General features: G+C 37.1%; 2 protein-coding genes across 2 annotated transcripts; both read left to right on the forward strand.

Moving 5' to 3' along the window:
- Positions 1-2804: 2804 nt before the first annotated feature.
- Positions 2805-7307, forward strand: LOC133822778 (leucoanthocyanidin reductase-like). Its single transcript, XM_062255220.1, has 5 exons — positions 2805-3221; positions 3330-3470; positions 3589-3826; positions 6418-6621; positions 6718-7307. Exons 1-5 carry the CDS (start codon positions 3006-3008, stop codon positions 6972-6974), a joined length of 1056 nt encoding a protein of 351 aa, XP_062111204.1. The 5' UTR covers positions 2805-3005; the 3' UTR covers positions 6975-7307.
- A 5227-nt stretch (positions 7308-12534) lies between these two features.
- LOC133824274 (uncharacterized) lies at positions 12535-13266 on the forward strand. Its single transcript, XM_062257145.1, has one exon. It carries the CDS (start codon positions 12535-12537, stop codon positions 13264-13266), a length of 732 nt encoding a protein of 243 aa, XP_062113129.1.
- Positions 13267-15527: the final 2261 nt, after the last annotated feature.

The raw sequence follows: 15527 nt of genomic DNA on the forward strand, positions 1-15527 counted from the left end.
GGAAGGTTGGGAAGAGATCTGATTTTAGATTCCATGATCGTTGTGAGGAACTTATGCTGAACCACCTTAGCTTTGCTGATGATGTATTATTATTCTGCAATGGCGACTTCAAATCGGTCTATTTCATGTTGCAAGGATTGAAGTTATTTTCCATGACCTCGGGTTTATTCCCAAGTGAAGAGAAATAAGCCATTTATTGTGGAGGCATGGAGGAAAATGAGGTTCAGCGTCTTTTAGATGCCTCTGGTTTTCAGCGAAGCTCCCTGCCTTTCAGATACTTGGGAGTGCCAATTTGTGCTAAAATTTTTTATGCCAAGGAGTGTTCAGTTCTCCTTGAGAAAATGACTGGGTGTAAAAGACGGTGGAGCACTAGAAATTTGTCTTTTGCTGGGAGGATCACTCTTATTAACTCGGTTCTCATATCTATACACTCATATTGGAGTCAATTATTTCTTATCCCGAAAAGAATTCTGAAGGAGATCAATGCTATTTGTCAGGCTTTCCTGTGGCATGGGACAACAATTATTTCAAGTCCGAGGGGGATTGCTTGGGAGAAAATTTGTAGATATAAAAAGGCTGGAGGGCTAGGCTTCCGAAATATTCTGGCCTGGAATAAAGCAGCGATTGGGAAGTATGTCTGGGAAATTTCATCTAAGAAGGATGACCTGTGGGTTAAGTGGGTGAATTCTGTGTACATAAAAGATCAGATTTGGTGGGATTACTCTGCCCCTTTGCAGAGTAGCTGGTACTGGAAGAAAGTAGTAGCTGTCAAGGACAATCTTAAAACTTTGGTTGATGAACATCAGTTCTCGGCAGGGTCTTACAGGATAAAACAGGGATATGAGCTTATATTGGCCAGAAGTTGATAGATATTACTGGAGTAAGGAGGTTTGGAGTAGGTATAACATTCCCAAACACAGGTTTATTTTTTGGCTGGCTATCCAAGATCGTCTAAAAACTAGAGACAGGCTGTTCAAGTTTAGTATAGTGCAGGATTGTACTTGTCTTTTGTGTGGAATTGAGAAGGAATCTGCTGCCCATTTGTTCTTTGAGTGTACTGTTAGCAAAATGTGTTTGCAGGAAGTCAAAACCTGGCTCCATTGGCAAGTTAAAACTGTTTCACTGCAGCAGCTGGTTAGGTGGAATGCTCGTGCTAAGATAAGCAAGTTCAAGAAGCTCTGTTTTGCTGCTTGCCTTGCTGCCCTGGTTTATCATGTTTGGCAAGCCAGAAATGATGCCTTTTGGTCCTTAAAAGTAGCTAGAATTGATTTAATTGTAAAAAGGATAACCGAAACTGTTAAAAATAGAGTTATATTTGTTTGGCCTAAGCATCTTGGCAAGCAAGATGTAGAGTGGTTTGAGAAATTATAGTTTTGCATACTTGGTCCGATTGTATAGTCCTGTGCAGGACTTTGAGTTAAGGTGCTGTTAGTTTTGTAAATAGTTGTTGGTTGGAATACATTTTCTGATTTCCCAAAAAAAAAATATATATTTAATAATATTAAAAAAATATTATTATACAAAGCTTTAGAATATGAAAAATCCACTTAAAAAATTATCATTATTGTTATTAATTGTAATAATTTTATTATACATTATGTATCATCAATTAAATGAAAATTTTGTATATACTTCTCTTATACATGAAAGATTTACGACAGATTGTTATTTGATATGTATTTATTTATGTATAAATTATTTGAGTATTAATCCAGTAGTCATTGGCTAAAAAAAATTTCATATGATTAATTGAATATATATTTTTTCCTTTACTATATAAGATATTCTTCATAGTAAAAAATTACATAATATGCGTGTAGATTCAGCCTTTTTGAGTGTGAAATAAGTACCATTTTAATCTTAAAAAAATGTGCTAGATTACATTGTAATATACTATACATAAATATATATATATATTTTAATACATAAATATATTATATTTAGGAAAACATTCTAATTTTTTATACCTGTATTATTTTTTTGATCGTGCAAGGTGTCACTCTTCAATCAACCGAAAAAAGAAGAAAAAACCACGTGGACGGCACTCGACAAGAATTAATGCTCCAACATTGAGTGGAAGCCCATAATCTAGGAAGAGGATCCCAAGTTCTATTTTTTTTTTTTTATCTCACAAATAACAACAGGCCACCTCTCTAAACTAGAAAGTATAAAGTTCAAGTGATTTTTTCAATAAATTAATAATCTAAATGCTTACTAAAATTATACAGTTTGATTATATAATGATTAATAATTACAATCATATTTTTATAGCAACCATGCATGGAATTACTCTTGTGAAAATTTAATTATGATACAAAAGTAATTTTTTAATAATAAATTCAATGTCCAATCCTTGACATATATGTCCTGTTTTTACTTTTTATGCAGAGAATAAGTGACTGATGCTACCCAGCTTATTTGGTCCTAAAATTGAATCATGCTTCCTACTGATCATGGCCCAACAATGATCCTGATGGGTGGTGTTGATGATGTGATATTACTAATATGCATAACCTCTTCACGCAGTGATCTTCAATCTTAGCTATAGCTATCAGTCAAAGGCAACCAGTAGCAAAAAATAAATAAGTTGGGGTGTTAGCGTTCAGCTAAGAGTCAAACCAGAGACCGGTATACATATTTATATGTATGATGTATGTATATATCGGACACCAAAAAATGACAAAATATAAGCCATCACCGAAAAGGTTGGATATTGGTTTTGCTTTATCGAGAAGGGTAGCTGAAAAAAATTCACTTAAGACATCGACATAGAAAACAACATAATTCTAAGCTAGTTAGCCAGTCAACCGCAGCCGCCCTTAATAATTTTTACTCCAAAGCCCATCTTTAAAACCCCAAGTATTCCTCACTGTCTTCACAACTCTTGAAGTTTTGCATAACACAACAGAGAGGAAAAACAAAACAATTGATCAGTGTAGTGGAGTGAGTGAGTGATTTGTTAATTAGTTAAGTACATACGTAGATTGAGAAAGAGAGCAGAAAAGATGACTGTGTCGCCTTGTGTCACTATCTCCACTGCCAAAAACAATGGCCGAGTCCTCATCGTTGGTGCCACGGGATTCATAGGCCACTTCGTCGCCGAAGCTAGCCTTCTCCTTGGCCGGCCCACCTATGTTCTCCTCCGCCCCGGTTCAGCTTATAACCCTGCTAAGGCTGCTACTCTCAGAGCTCTTCAAGACAAAGGAGCCATGATTGTGCATGTAATATATTTCTTCTTCTTTTTAACTTTCTTTTGAAACGTATATGAGATTAAATAAATGCATGCATGTACATTTAAAATGATACATTTTTTTTTTGCTTTCTTAAAGGGTCTTATAAATGAGAAGGAATCGATGGAGAAGATACTCAAGGAGCATGAGATTGAAATAGTGATATCAGCTGTTGGTGGGAAAAACATTATGGATCAGCTCATCCTCTTGGAGGCCATTAAAAGGGCTGGCACTGTGAAGGTTTAGTCAATTGTAGTACTGTTTGTTTGATATTTATTGTTGGAAAATAAAGAAGAAGAATGATCACTTTCATATTTGGAGCTGAAATTGTTTTTTTGTTTGGAACTTAATAATGCAGAGGTTTTTGCCGTCGGAATTCGGACATGACGTGGACAGAGCAGACCCGGTGGAGCCAGGGCTGACTATGTACGAGGAGAAGAGGAAGGTGAGGCGCATGGTTGAAGAGTCAGGTGTGCCCTACACTTACATTTGCTGCAACTCCATCGCTTCTTGGCCCTACTATGACAACACTCATCCCTCTGAGGTTCTTCCACCGTTGGATAAGTTCCAAATCTACGGTGATGGCACCGTCAAAGGTATCACTCTTAATAATGCTAAACTAATTAATGCCATTAACTCTAGATAATTTAGTTTATTTTCCTTGATGAGCTGTCACACTCGAACAGTTATTGTTGTGAAAAAATACATAATCACACCACACACACAACTTGATGACAAAATAGAACAATTAATGCTATTTTGGTAGAGTGGTGATTTAATGTTTGGATTTATTGCTGCCGTTAGATTTGTTTTAAGGTGCTAGAAATTTAAAAATGAAAGACATTCATTGTTTACCTAACAAAAATATATATATATATATATATATATATATACTATTCTAATGTTTATAACAATATTAATTTGATGGAGAAAAAGATAACTTGATAAATACATAAATTATCATATATATTTATTAAATAAAAAATGATATGTATATCTTTATTATTTTTAAATGAATATTTTAAATTATTATAAAATATTTTAAAAATATCATATTTTAATTAATATATTTATTTATTTATTTTTGTTTAAGTTTATGTTTATTCTAATTTTTGAATTTGAGAGTAACAACAAAAGATTATATATTATATGTTTAATATAATATTAAGTTTAAGTTGAATGAAATTTTATTTAAGTTTTAAAATATATGGTTTTATTATTTTTAAATAATTATCATTGTAAAATATTTCAAAAATATCTTATTTTAATTTATTTAATTATTTATTTTTCTAATTTTATTTAAATTTAAGATATGTTTACAATCTACCGTTAAATATAAAAATATTCTGTTAAATATAAGAATATTCTGATAAAATTAATAAAAAAAAATTAAAAAATCTTTAAAATTAATAATTTATGTTATCTACACACTTTTTATATAAAAGAGATATTTATATAAATACACACCAACAACATAATATTATATTATAGCTTACTATTATTACACTCTTTTTTTTTTTGACAAAATGATATTAAATTCATTTATTTATACAAAAAGGAAAGAAATTTTTCTTTGCAATATCAATATATATATAACAAGAACAACATGGTATATGTACGTACGTGATTTCATTATTTTAAAATACGCTAGGTTTTGTAAAAAAAAAAAACACGTTACAATGTGTTTGTGTAAATTTGTAAGGTTAATTTGAGTGATCTTAATTACAATAGATCCTCAATTAAAATTATATTCTTAATATCCCTACAATATATATATATAATATAATTTGTATAAAGAGAAAATAAGCAATATTATGTAGTGGGGTTTCTTTAAAATGACAATTAACAAAATAGTTAATTCTACTATTACTAATTATTGGCTGTATTATTATTTGCTGGATATTAGATGTACTTATTATATACACGAGTGAGTTATACCCTAATATTTGATGAGTTGAAATGATGAGGCGCTAGACAAGGACGTGGCATATAGATACCACAAAAAGTTTTTTTTTTTTTGAAAAAAACATTTCATAGCTTCAAGCAACTTTCGTAGTAGTTATAAGCCTTTTCCCCCACCAAACTACAAAGTTACCTTCAAACTAGCTGACCCCTAGTTCACTGTTCACTGTTCACTTACTTTAATCAAAGAATAAAAAAGCTTGTCTTCCAGATAAACAGCATCTGAAGAATATATTTGGCAAAAAGTTATCGTAAGGCCATAAAGGACAATTTTTTCTCCCTTTCCCTTTGCCTTTCATAGACAAATATATATGTGATATTCTTTTTCAACTTTTTTTTTTTTATATATATAACAATCAGCAAGATTGTTAAGAAATCTTAAGTCACCAATATAAAAAAGAGATCAATAATGGCCTTTGTTTTGGTTTATTTAAGTACGTGACTGTGTGGTTATTATTTTGTCGTTGTTTTTAATCTCAATTTGCCTTTTTCTATTGTAAAATGTTTTTTTTTGTTTGGTGCGAAATACTAAACAACGTGTTTAGGACCCACCACGTGTGTTGGATCTTTCAATTGTAGGTGTGTAGTTGAGGATGTATGTATAAATATCTTGGAGAATGTTTCTACCAAAAAAAAAAAGAAAGGGGAATGTTCATCTAAATATGCTAGAAAAAATTAAACTTTTTTAAGATAGTAATAATTAGTAACAAAATAAAAATTGAATTATGAAATAGTAAAAAAAGGGACTATATATATTTTTTAATATAGAGGATTATAAAAATCATATATTAATAAAAAAAAATTAAAAGTACGCTGCATCTTTGGATGATCTTCCAAGACACAATGCTAGATGATCTAAAAACTTGCTGATGACATACGAATATAAGAATTATTTAAATGTCAAAAAATTACCCTATGTTAAGAAGCATAATTAATCAAGTTTTCCTATTAATTATTACTTAACATAAATAAATTAAAAATTATTACTTTAAAAATATAAAGTTGGTAAGCTATTTGGGGGCTAAAAAATATCACTAGTAGTTAAAATCAGCACTAGTTCACTTCGTTTACTCTTACTATTTATCATGTGATGATAGTATCACTCATTCACATTTTTCAACAAACAAATTCTCATAGTAAAATTCACTACTTCACATATAGAAGTGGGATCACATTTATTCATAGCATAAGTAAAGAAAATGAACTAATAATGCATGAACTGCAGCATACTTTGTTGCTGGCACCGACATTGGAAGATTAACAATGAGAACAGTTGATGATGTTCAAGCCATAAATAAGAATGTTCATTTTCGACCATCCTGCAATCTTTACAATATCAATGAATTAGCTTCACTTTGGGAGAAGAAGATTGGCAAAACCCTTCCAAGAGTTACCATTACTGAAGATGACCTACTCACAGCAGCTGCTGGTACCTAAATTCTCTCCTTGTTTTTTTTAAGCTTATATATATATATATATATATTAATAAAAAGATTAATTTTTTTTGTGTGTGATATGTATACAGAGAATTGCATACCAGAAAGTATAGTGGCATCATTCACTCATGACATCTTCATCAAAGGGTGTCAGATCAATTTTTCTATTGATGGTCCTAATGATGTGGAAGTGGAAACTCTTTACCCAGAAGAAACTTTCAGGACCATTGATGAGTGCTTCAGTGACTTTCTGCTGAAATTAGAGGATAAAAAGGCAGCGGATGAAGCTGTTTCTGCCAAAACTCATGTCCTTGAGCCCATTCCAATTGCTGCCAGTTGCGGTTGACTGTCTTATAAATATAACTGTATCATTTATTTATTTTCGTGTTTAATTAATTAGTGGGCGAACAAGAAACTTGTTTTCTGTTGGAGTCAAAAGCCTTTGTTATGAGGAGGATTATGTACTATCGATCCTTTAAGTATAATTTGTTTCGAGGTCATTATGAGGAAATACATAAGATGATCTCAGTGTTGAGAATAGTTCATTGTTGAATAGTCAGTCCATTTGTAATTCAATGTATGGTATGGTTATCACGGAGTATGAACCAACTCGTGTGACTGTGATTCTATCAAATGCTTCGTAAAATAATGAAATTTATCTATCTCAATTACTTGTTAATGTCTTCTTCCAATTATGTCATAATTTGTTACGAGATTACGAGATCTTTGGGATTGTAGGATTGATTTGTGGGATACAATTTGATGTAAATTAGGAGTGTTTCCTAATATAGCTGATGCGGATCATAGTATGATCTTTTGGGGCTGTGCTCCTATGATGTATATATACATTGTTTAACATCAATACAGGGAAAGCTTTTTGGCTTGAACTTTACATGGTACCAGAGCCACCAAAGATCCAATTCTTATTCCAATGCCTGGTGATGTAGCGTCATCTTTACAGGCCATAACTACGGTCAACGAAAACACGCCACTGCCACCACCAAAAGCAGATAAAATCGACATAAATTCCCCTTTTTTCTTGGCCCTCAAGACTGTCTGGGTGACTTCATCGCTCCTGCTCGTTTTATAGTTGAGAATTATGACGATTCAGCAAGAGAAATTGAAACTGCTCTTCAAGCAAGACGAAAATTGGGTTTCTTGATGGTACAAAAAAAATCCCTGGAACCTCCTTGTATGCAGGCTGATTAGGTCACCATCCATGTTATGTTAGTTTCATGGATTATGAACACCATTGCTCCCACGGTAAAAAGCACTCTCTCAAAATACAAAGATGTGAAACGTTTCAGGGATACTCTTGTTGATGGTCCACAGATTCAACAATTAAAAACTGCTCTTGCTAACTGCCGGCAAACCAAAACGATGACGATTGTCACTTATTACTAAAAATTGACAGTTTTGTGGGAAGAATTGCATACCCACGAACCTCTGATCACTTGCTCTTGTTGTGCACGATGTACCGCTGGCCGTGAACATGAAATATGTCGTAAAAAGATATGATTCACTGATTTCTGATGGGATTATACAATGAGTATTACGAACGGTTGCGATCAAGTATTCTTGCTCAAGACCCGCTGCGCTCTCTTAATCATGCCTACTAGTTGGTGATTCAAGATGAACGCGTTCAATCGACTTCAAATGTACCTGGTGAGAAGCCAAAAGCAGTTGGTTTTGATGTGCGTCCAAGTGGGCGAGGACGGGGCCGATTTGAGAGGCTTGACAAATTGACCCTGTCTTGCACTCACTATAAGAAAACTGTTCATGAAGTGACCAATTGTTTTGAGAAAATCGGATATCCCCATTGGTGGGAGGATTGTGCAAAAAATGATGGTGGGGCAGATCATGGAAAAATATTGTCTTCCTTGGTTCTAGTTGGCCGTGGTCGAAGGGGGGGGGGGGGGGCAGCAGTGTTCGTGCAAATGTAGCAGCAACTAAAACCCTTGGAGCATCTTCGTCTCAATTGTTTTTTGCAGAACAGTGGACGACACTTGCAAGTGTGTCGGTAATATGACTGAATCTAGTGACCGTTTGAGTGGTAAGCTTGATGGTAATATGTGGATCATTGACACTGGTGCATCCAATCATATAACTATCAATCTATATGTCTTGTTTAATGTGAAAAATATATTGTGTTTTATTGGTCTTCTGATAGCAAGAAGGTTGTAGCAATCAAAGAAGGTTCAGTGAGATTGTCGGTAGCTATAACTCTTCAACATGTTCTTTATGTTCCTCAATTGAATTGCAACTTACTTTCCATGTCGCAATTGTGTGATGATTTGAACAGTGTTGTCATATTTAACTCTTCTATGTGTGCTATACAGGACCAAACGAGGGAGCTGATTGGAACGGGAAGTAAGCAAGATGGACTCTACTACTTCAATGAATCAAGCTCAATTTAGGCAGTCATAGTTGATGGAGATACTTCTTCTTTGGCAGTCTAGCATAATAGAATGGGGCATCCTTCCGAGAAAGCAGTAAAGTTGCTTCCTTCTATTCGTAACTTTAGCGGTAGTTTGAATAAAGCATGTGAAGTGTGTCTTTGTGCCAAACATCCTAGAGATAGATTTCCTTTGAGTAACAATAAAGCTAGTTGCATTTTTTAATTGGTTCATATTGATTTGTGGGGTTCTTATAAACATAAATCTTCTTGTGGTGCTCGATATTTTTTTAACAATTGTGGATGATTTTTCTAGAGCTGTATGAGTTTATTTGATGATGATAAAACAGAGCTTTCTCGAATGTTTGTTGCCATGGTTGAACGAAAATTCTCTCAAAGTCTCAAAATAGTACAAAGTGATAACGGAACATAATTTAATTGTTTGCTTGATTATTTTTCTGCTTCTGGCATTTTGTTTCAAACCTCATGTGTCGGAACTCCACAACAAAATGGGAGGGTCAAGAGAAAACACAAACACGTCCTAAATTTTGCCCGTGCTTTAAGATTTCAAGAAAATTTTCCAATCTATTTTTGGGGAGAGAGTGTTTTGGTAGCCGCACACCTAATAAATAGAACCCCATCCACTATACTTGATAACTTAACTCCTTTTTTTTTTTTTATAGTTATACTCCATCTTATGATGCAATTCATTTGTTTTGATATTTATGCTTTGCTCACAATAAAAAATCTAAGGGAGATAAATTTGAAAGTCATAGTCGCAAGTGTATCTTTGTCGATTATCCTTTTGGCAAGAAGGGTTGGAGACTTTATGATCTTGACAAGAATGAGTTTTTTGTATTACGGGACGTAAAGCTTTTTGAAGATATTTTCCCATTCAATGATATAGAGGTTCGCAATAATTTTGAGTTGGATGTGGATGTTGATTCAGATTTTGCAGAATGTTATGAAATCCCTGATAATCATGCTAAAATGGCAGCCCAGCCAACTTTCACACCCACCATCACTGAGCCCATTACTACTGAGCTCCCCGTGGTTGAGCCCATTGTAGCTGATCTAGCAGAAGTAGGCCAGGGAGAGTCCAAAAACACAGTAGACACGGACTCTTCTAACTTAATGATTGACCCTGTTTCAGATAATGTCTCAGGTTCTAATGAAAATACCACTACCAATGTGGATTTGGTTGACAATGGTTCAGAGGAAGTTCTAGGTCGTGGCATGAGAACTAAGATTCCTTCGATGCTTCTACGGGATTATGTTACTCACAATATCGTCAAAGAGAGTCCATCTACCATTGCTACTTCCCCTCCACAACATACCTCAGGTACTCCTTTCCCTATAGCACACTATATAAATTATGACAAATTTTTTGTGACATATCAAAAGTTTCTTGCAGCTATTATTACTGGAGATGAACCCTAGTCATTCAAAGAGGCCATGAAGGATGAAGGGTGGAAGCAGGCTATGCAAGAGGAGATCAAAGCCTTGGAAGATAACGACACTTGGACACTAGAATATCTTCCTCCTGGAAAAAGAGCTTTGGGTAATCAATGGGTTTATAAAAGAAAATATCACTCCAACGATGACCTTGAGAGATTAAAAGTCAGACTAGCTATTTTTGGTAATCATCAGATCAAAGGTTTGGATTACAATGAAACCTTTGCTCCGGTAGCAAAAATGGCCACGATTTGTGTTTTTCTCGCCATTGCAGCTTCCGAAAATGGGGAAGTTCATTAGATGGACGCACACAATGCATTCCTCCATGGTGATCTTCATGAGGAAGTCTACATGAAATTGCCCCCTGGGTTCGAGTCTTCAGATCCTAATATGGTTTTTCAACTTAGAAAATCTTTGTATGGATTGAAACAAGCACCTTGTTGTTGGTTTGCAAAGCTAGTTACGACTTTGAAAGGGTATGGTTTTCTCAAATCTTATTCTAATTATTCCTTGTTTACTTACAACAAGGATGCAGTGCAGCTTAATGTGTTGGTGTATGTTGATGATTTGATCATTTTTGGTAACAATTTCGTTGCGTTACAAATTTTTAAGGCTTACTTGAGTGATTGTTTTCGTATGAAAGACCTTGGTGTTGGGCTCAAAATATTCGGCCCAAATGTTTTGGGTAAAGTGAAACGGAGCGTTTTAGCCCAGGCAGAGGAGCCAGAATCAGAGACCGCAGATCAGAGGCGGGCCTTGCCTCTGTTCTCTGCATACCTAAAAGATCTTAAAGCATTTTGGCAGGAAATTCAGTTATTTCTTCAACCAATCAGGAAGTAGATTTAACCGACTAACTTCATAGTATTTTTTTGACCCTATAAATATCATGACCTCATTTAGAGAAAGGATCAAAATCTGACTTAAGCATCAGAGTGTCTTTCTTGCAGGTGCTCCTAGACGGTTCGACGATCATTGGAGCCATCTTCATTGCCGGAAAGAGATCGGAGAACCAGAGTTTGACGACAAGTACCACCCGATTTAGAAAGACAAAATTGTTGCATCAACAATTTGGCGCCGTCTGTGGGAATTGTTTCTCACAAAATATTTGAATCAAGAAACTTCCGAACTATCAAGATTCAGTCGAACACAAATTCCATGCCACCAAAAAACAACGGAGCATCAAGTACGATAGCTCCGGTCGCCCCTTCGACAGATGTCAGTGACCAAATCGACAAAATGTGCCGACTACTGGAAGCTAGTCAGTAGAGATCTGACAAGGCCAACAGAGCACTGACTGCGGCCCAGGCCAAATTAGAAGTCGAGATTGTCGAGTTGCGAAGAACCAATGAAGTTATGCGCAAAACTCAAGACAAAGAAAGTCCCAACCTTGATGGATTAGGAACTCAGGTCATCTAGATCGACCCGCCCGAAGGGAACGCTCATCACGTCGGAGAAGGCCCTGTGCCATCATCCCTGGCATGCCACCATCAAAGGACTGATGAGCGACGGGCCGAGCGGTACGAAACACATTCACAAATGGACGCATAACCCACAAGAACAGCCCAAACTGCCGAAGAGAATGAACGACAACAAACCTAGGCATGGGTCCCACAGGGTGTAGCAATTGAAGAAGCTACCCCCTCTGTCTGGTTCTTGGAAAGCTGGAAAGAGGAAATGCTACGACAGGTGATGCAAAAGTTCTCTGACGGGAGATCTGCGCATGGCTTTGACTACGTAAAATTGGTTTCAAGAACCGCTGAGAGATCACCTTTCGCAGAATGGATACAGAACGAGCCAAAGCCAAGAGATTTCTTGATTCCCCCTCTCCTAGCGTTCAATGGGAAGGGAGACCCACTTAATCACTTGTTCTAGTTCTAGCAGAAGATGGCCTTGGATGTAAATAATGAAGCCATACAATGCAAAGTATTTTCCACGACCTTCTCTAGACCAACTCTGTTGTGGTTCAGACAACTAAAGCTTGGCTCTGTCAGCAGCTTCGGCGACCTTCGTAGATCATTTCTTCAGCTGTAATGCCAACCGCAAAGCTCTAAGAATGATGGCAGACCTCTACCGAATTGAACAAGGAGAAAATGAGCACCCAAAGTCGTACCTACAACACTTTATCGATCTTGTCCGCCAAATTCATGATATAGAGCCAGCAACCATGACCAACCTCTTCATCAAGAGTCTGCAGGTGGGGTCCCTTTTACACAAAAATCTCACTATGACTCCACCATATTACATGGCCGAAATTCAGGCCCGAGCCGAAGGGGTCTTCAGATTCTTGGAATATCGAGAGCGCGCACAGAAGAAGTCCACCCTTATTTCCACACCACCACCAAACAACACGTCCCCTCCTTCTACAAGGGATGAAAGAAGAAAGAGGCAGGAGTCGAACCCTATGAAGGGAGGAAAGAGGCCAAGAACGAGTCGAGAGCCACCAAGATTCTCTTCCTTTGAGTACACTGTCTCGCAGGAGGTCATCTATGAAGAGAACAAAGACAGACCTATTTGGCGGGAACCATACAAAATCACCACTCCCCCAGAAAGGAGAGACAAGAGTAGGTTCTGCAGCTTCCACAAGGACCATGTCCATACAATTTCTGAATGCCACAACCTTCATAACCAAATTCAGGCCCTTATGAGAAATGAACGATTGACCCAGTACATTAAAGGATCTGACAGGCCCAACATCCCACAAGCCAATACCACTCCTAACCCAATGCCAATAACAGTGTCGGCCTCCACAAACGTGGCTTCTACAAGTTCACAAGAACCCCTCAAATAGGTCCCCATGATACACAGGACCGTAGAACCAACCATGGAACAAGAGAATAAGTCCAGTAACCACAAGCGAATGGAAAAAAGAGTAAAGCGATATAGATCACTGGGGCACACCGTCAATTTTTGTCACTGCAAAAGAGAGGTGCTACCATGCTTCTGCAATACATTTTACAGAAGATGACCTACGGGCGATACACCTACCCCATGACGCCCTTTGGTCATCAAACTACAAGTAGCCCATTCTCAGTTGGGGAGAGTTTTAGTCGACGAGGGCAGTGGCGTTGATGTCCTCTTTTGGGAAGCCTTCCAGAAAATGGGTCTCGAGGAAAACCAGATCAGACCCTCTATTGCACCAATCCTGGGATTCAACAGCCAAAGAGTATACCCGAAGGGCGTTATCAGGCTAAATGTAGTCGCTGCAGAACACACCTTAGAAGTAGAGTTCCTGATAGTATACTTTATCATCAGCTACAACGTGATCATGGGACGAAATTGGATCCACAGAATGCAAGGTAGCGTCTCCACTTTGCACCAAGTTCTGCGATGTCAATCGCCCAATGGGCAGTACACCATCGACATAAAAGGATGTTAGAGGCAGGCAAAGAAGTGCTACTTGACCCTGAAGGAGATAAACAAAATATACACCTCCACCCTTGGCAACGACCCCCACCAAATAGCAATCAAAGGGCAGATTATCAACATATCTCAGAAGCATAGAAGCAGAGGAAGATTACGATAATCCACAAACAACTCTCGATGATCTGGACGAGATCTGCATAGATGAAAACGATCCATCGAAGAAATTGCTGGTAAGTGCCTGATTGCCAGATTCGGAAAAACAAGGTCTAATCAAATTCCTCAAAACAAGAATTGGGACTTTTTCCTGGTCCCCACATGATATACTGGGTATAGATCCCACAATCATGAGTCACAGCCTCAATATATCAAACAACTTCCTAGCCGTCTAGCAGAGGCAAAGGAGGTTCACTTCTGAAGTCAACCAGTCGATACAAGAAGAGGTGCAATGGTTATTGAGCATAGGCGCGATCGAAGAATGCCTATATCCTAGTTGGCTAGCAAACCTTGTGGTGGTCCCGAAGAAAAACGGGAAAAAACGCGTGTGCATAGGCTATACTAACTTGAACAAGGCATGCCCCAAAGATAGCTACCCTCTTCCAAAAATTGATCAAATGATAGATGCCACGACGGGTTACAAAAAAATGAACTTCCTTGATGTCTACTCAGAGTACAATCAGATCCCAATGAAAACAGAGGATCAGATTCACATAGCTTTCACCACAGAGTGCGGTTTATACTACTACAAAGTCATGCCCTTTGGTCTGAAAAATGTAGGAGCGACATATCAGAGGCTGATGCACAAACTTTTTTCCTCATTGCTTGGTAAAATAATGGAAATATACATCGATGACATGGTGGTCAAATCTCGACAGGGTGTCACACATGTGGAAGACCTAATTGAGTGCTTCAACATACTCAATACCTATCAAATGAAGTTGAACCCAGCCAAATGCGTCTTTGGGGTATCCTTTCGACAGTTCTTAGGATATGTAGTCAGCAAGAGGGGCATCGAGGCCAATCCGGCCCAAATTTCCTCACTATCAAAGGTCAAGGAGCCTAGAACCATCTGAGATATTCAAACTCTGACAGGCAAAGTAGTAGCCCGAGTAGATTTATATCCCGCATGTCAGATCATTGCCAGCCCTTCTTTTAGTGCATCAAGAAATCCACCAACACCGCATGGGGGATAGATCAAAATAAAGCTTTCGAGGAATTAAAAGCCTGCCTAAGTACTCCACCCATATTAAGCTCTCCCATCCCCAATGAAGACCTTTTTTTATACCTGTCTGTTTCCAACTTTGCTGTGAGCTTTGTATTCTTCAGAGAAAACGAAGGCCAGCAGAAGCCAGTATTTTACTGTAGTAAGATGTTGTTGGACGCTGAGACACGCTACAACATGATGGAGAAATTGGTCCTCGCGTTAATTACAACAAAGAAGAAACTTCGACAATATTTTGAGGGACATACAATTATAGTATACACAGACTATCCATTGAAGCAAATCTTAAGTAAGCCTGACCTCTCTGACAGAATGTCCAAATGGGGAATTCACCTAGGTACATATGGCATACGCTTGTGACCATGAAAAGCAAAGAAAGGGCAAGTACTGGCTGACTTCTTAGTCGAAATACAATCGTTTACGCCCGAGACCACTCCTGAACTGCTGAATTCTGAAGAGGAATGGAT

Source organism: Humulus lupulus, chromosome 3, assembly GCF_963169125.1.
Source record: "Humulus lupulus chromosome 3, drHumLupu1.1, whole genome shotgun sequence".
Lineage (NCBI taxonomy): Eukaryota > Viridiplantae > Streptophyta > Magnoliopsida > Rosales > Cannabaceae > Humulus > Humulus lupulus.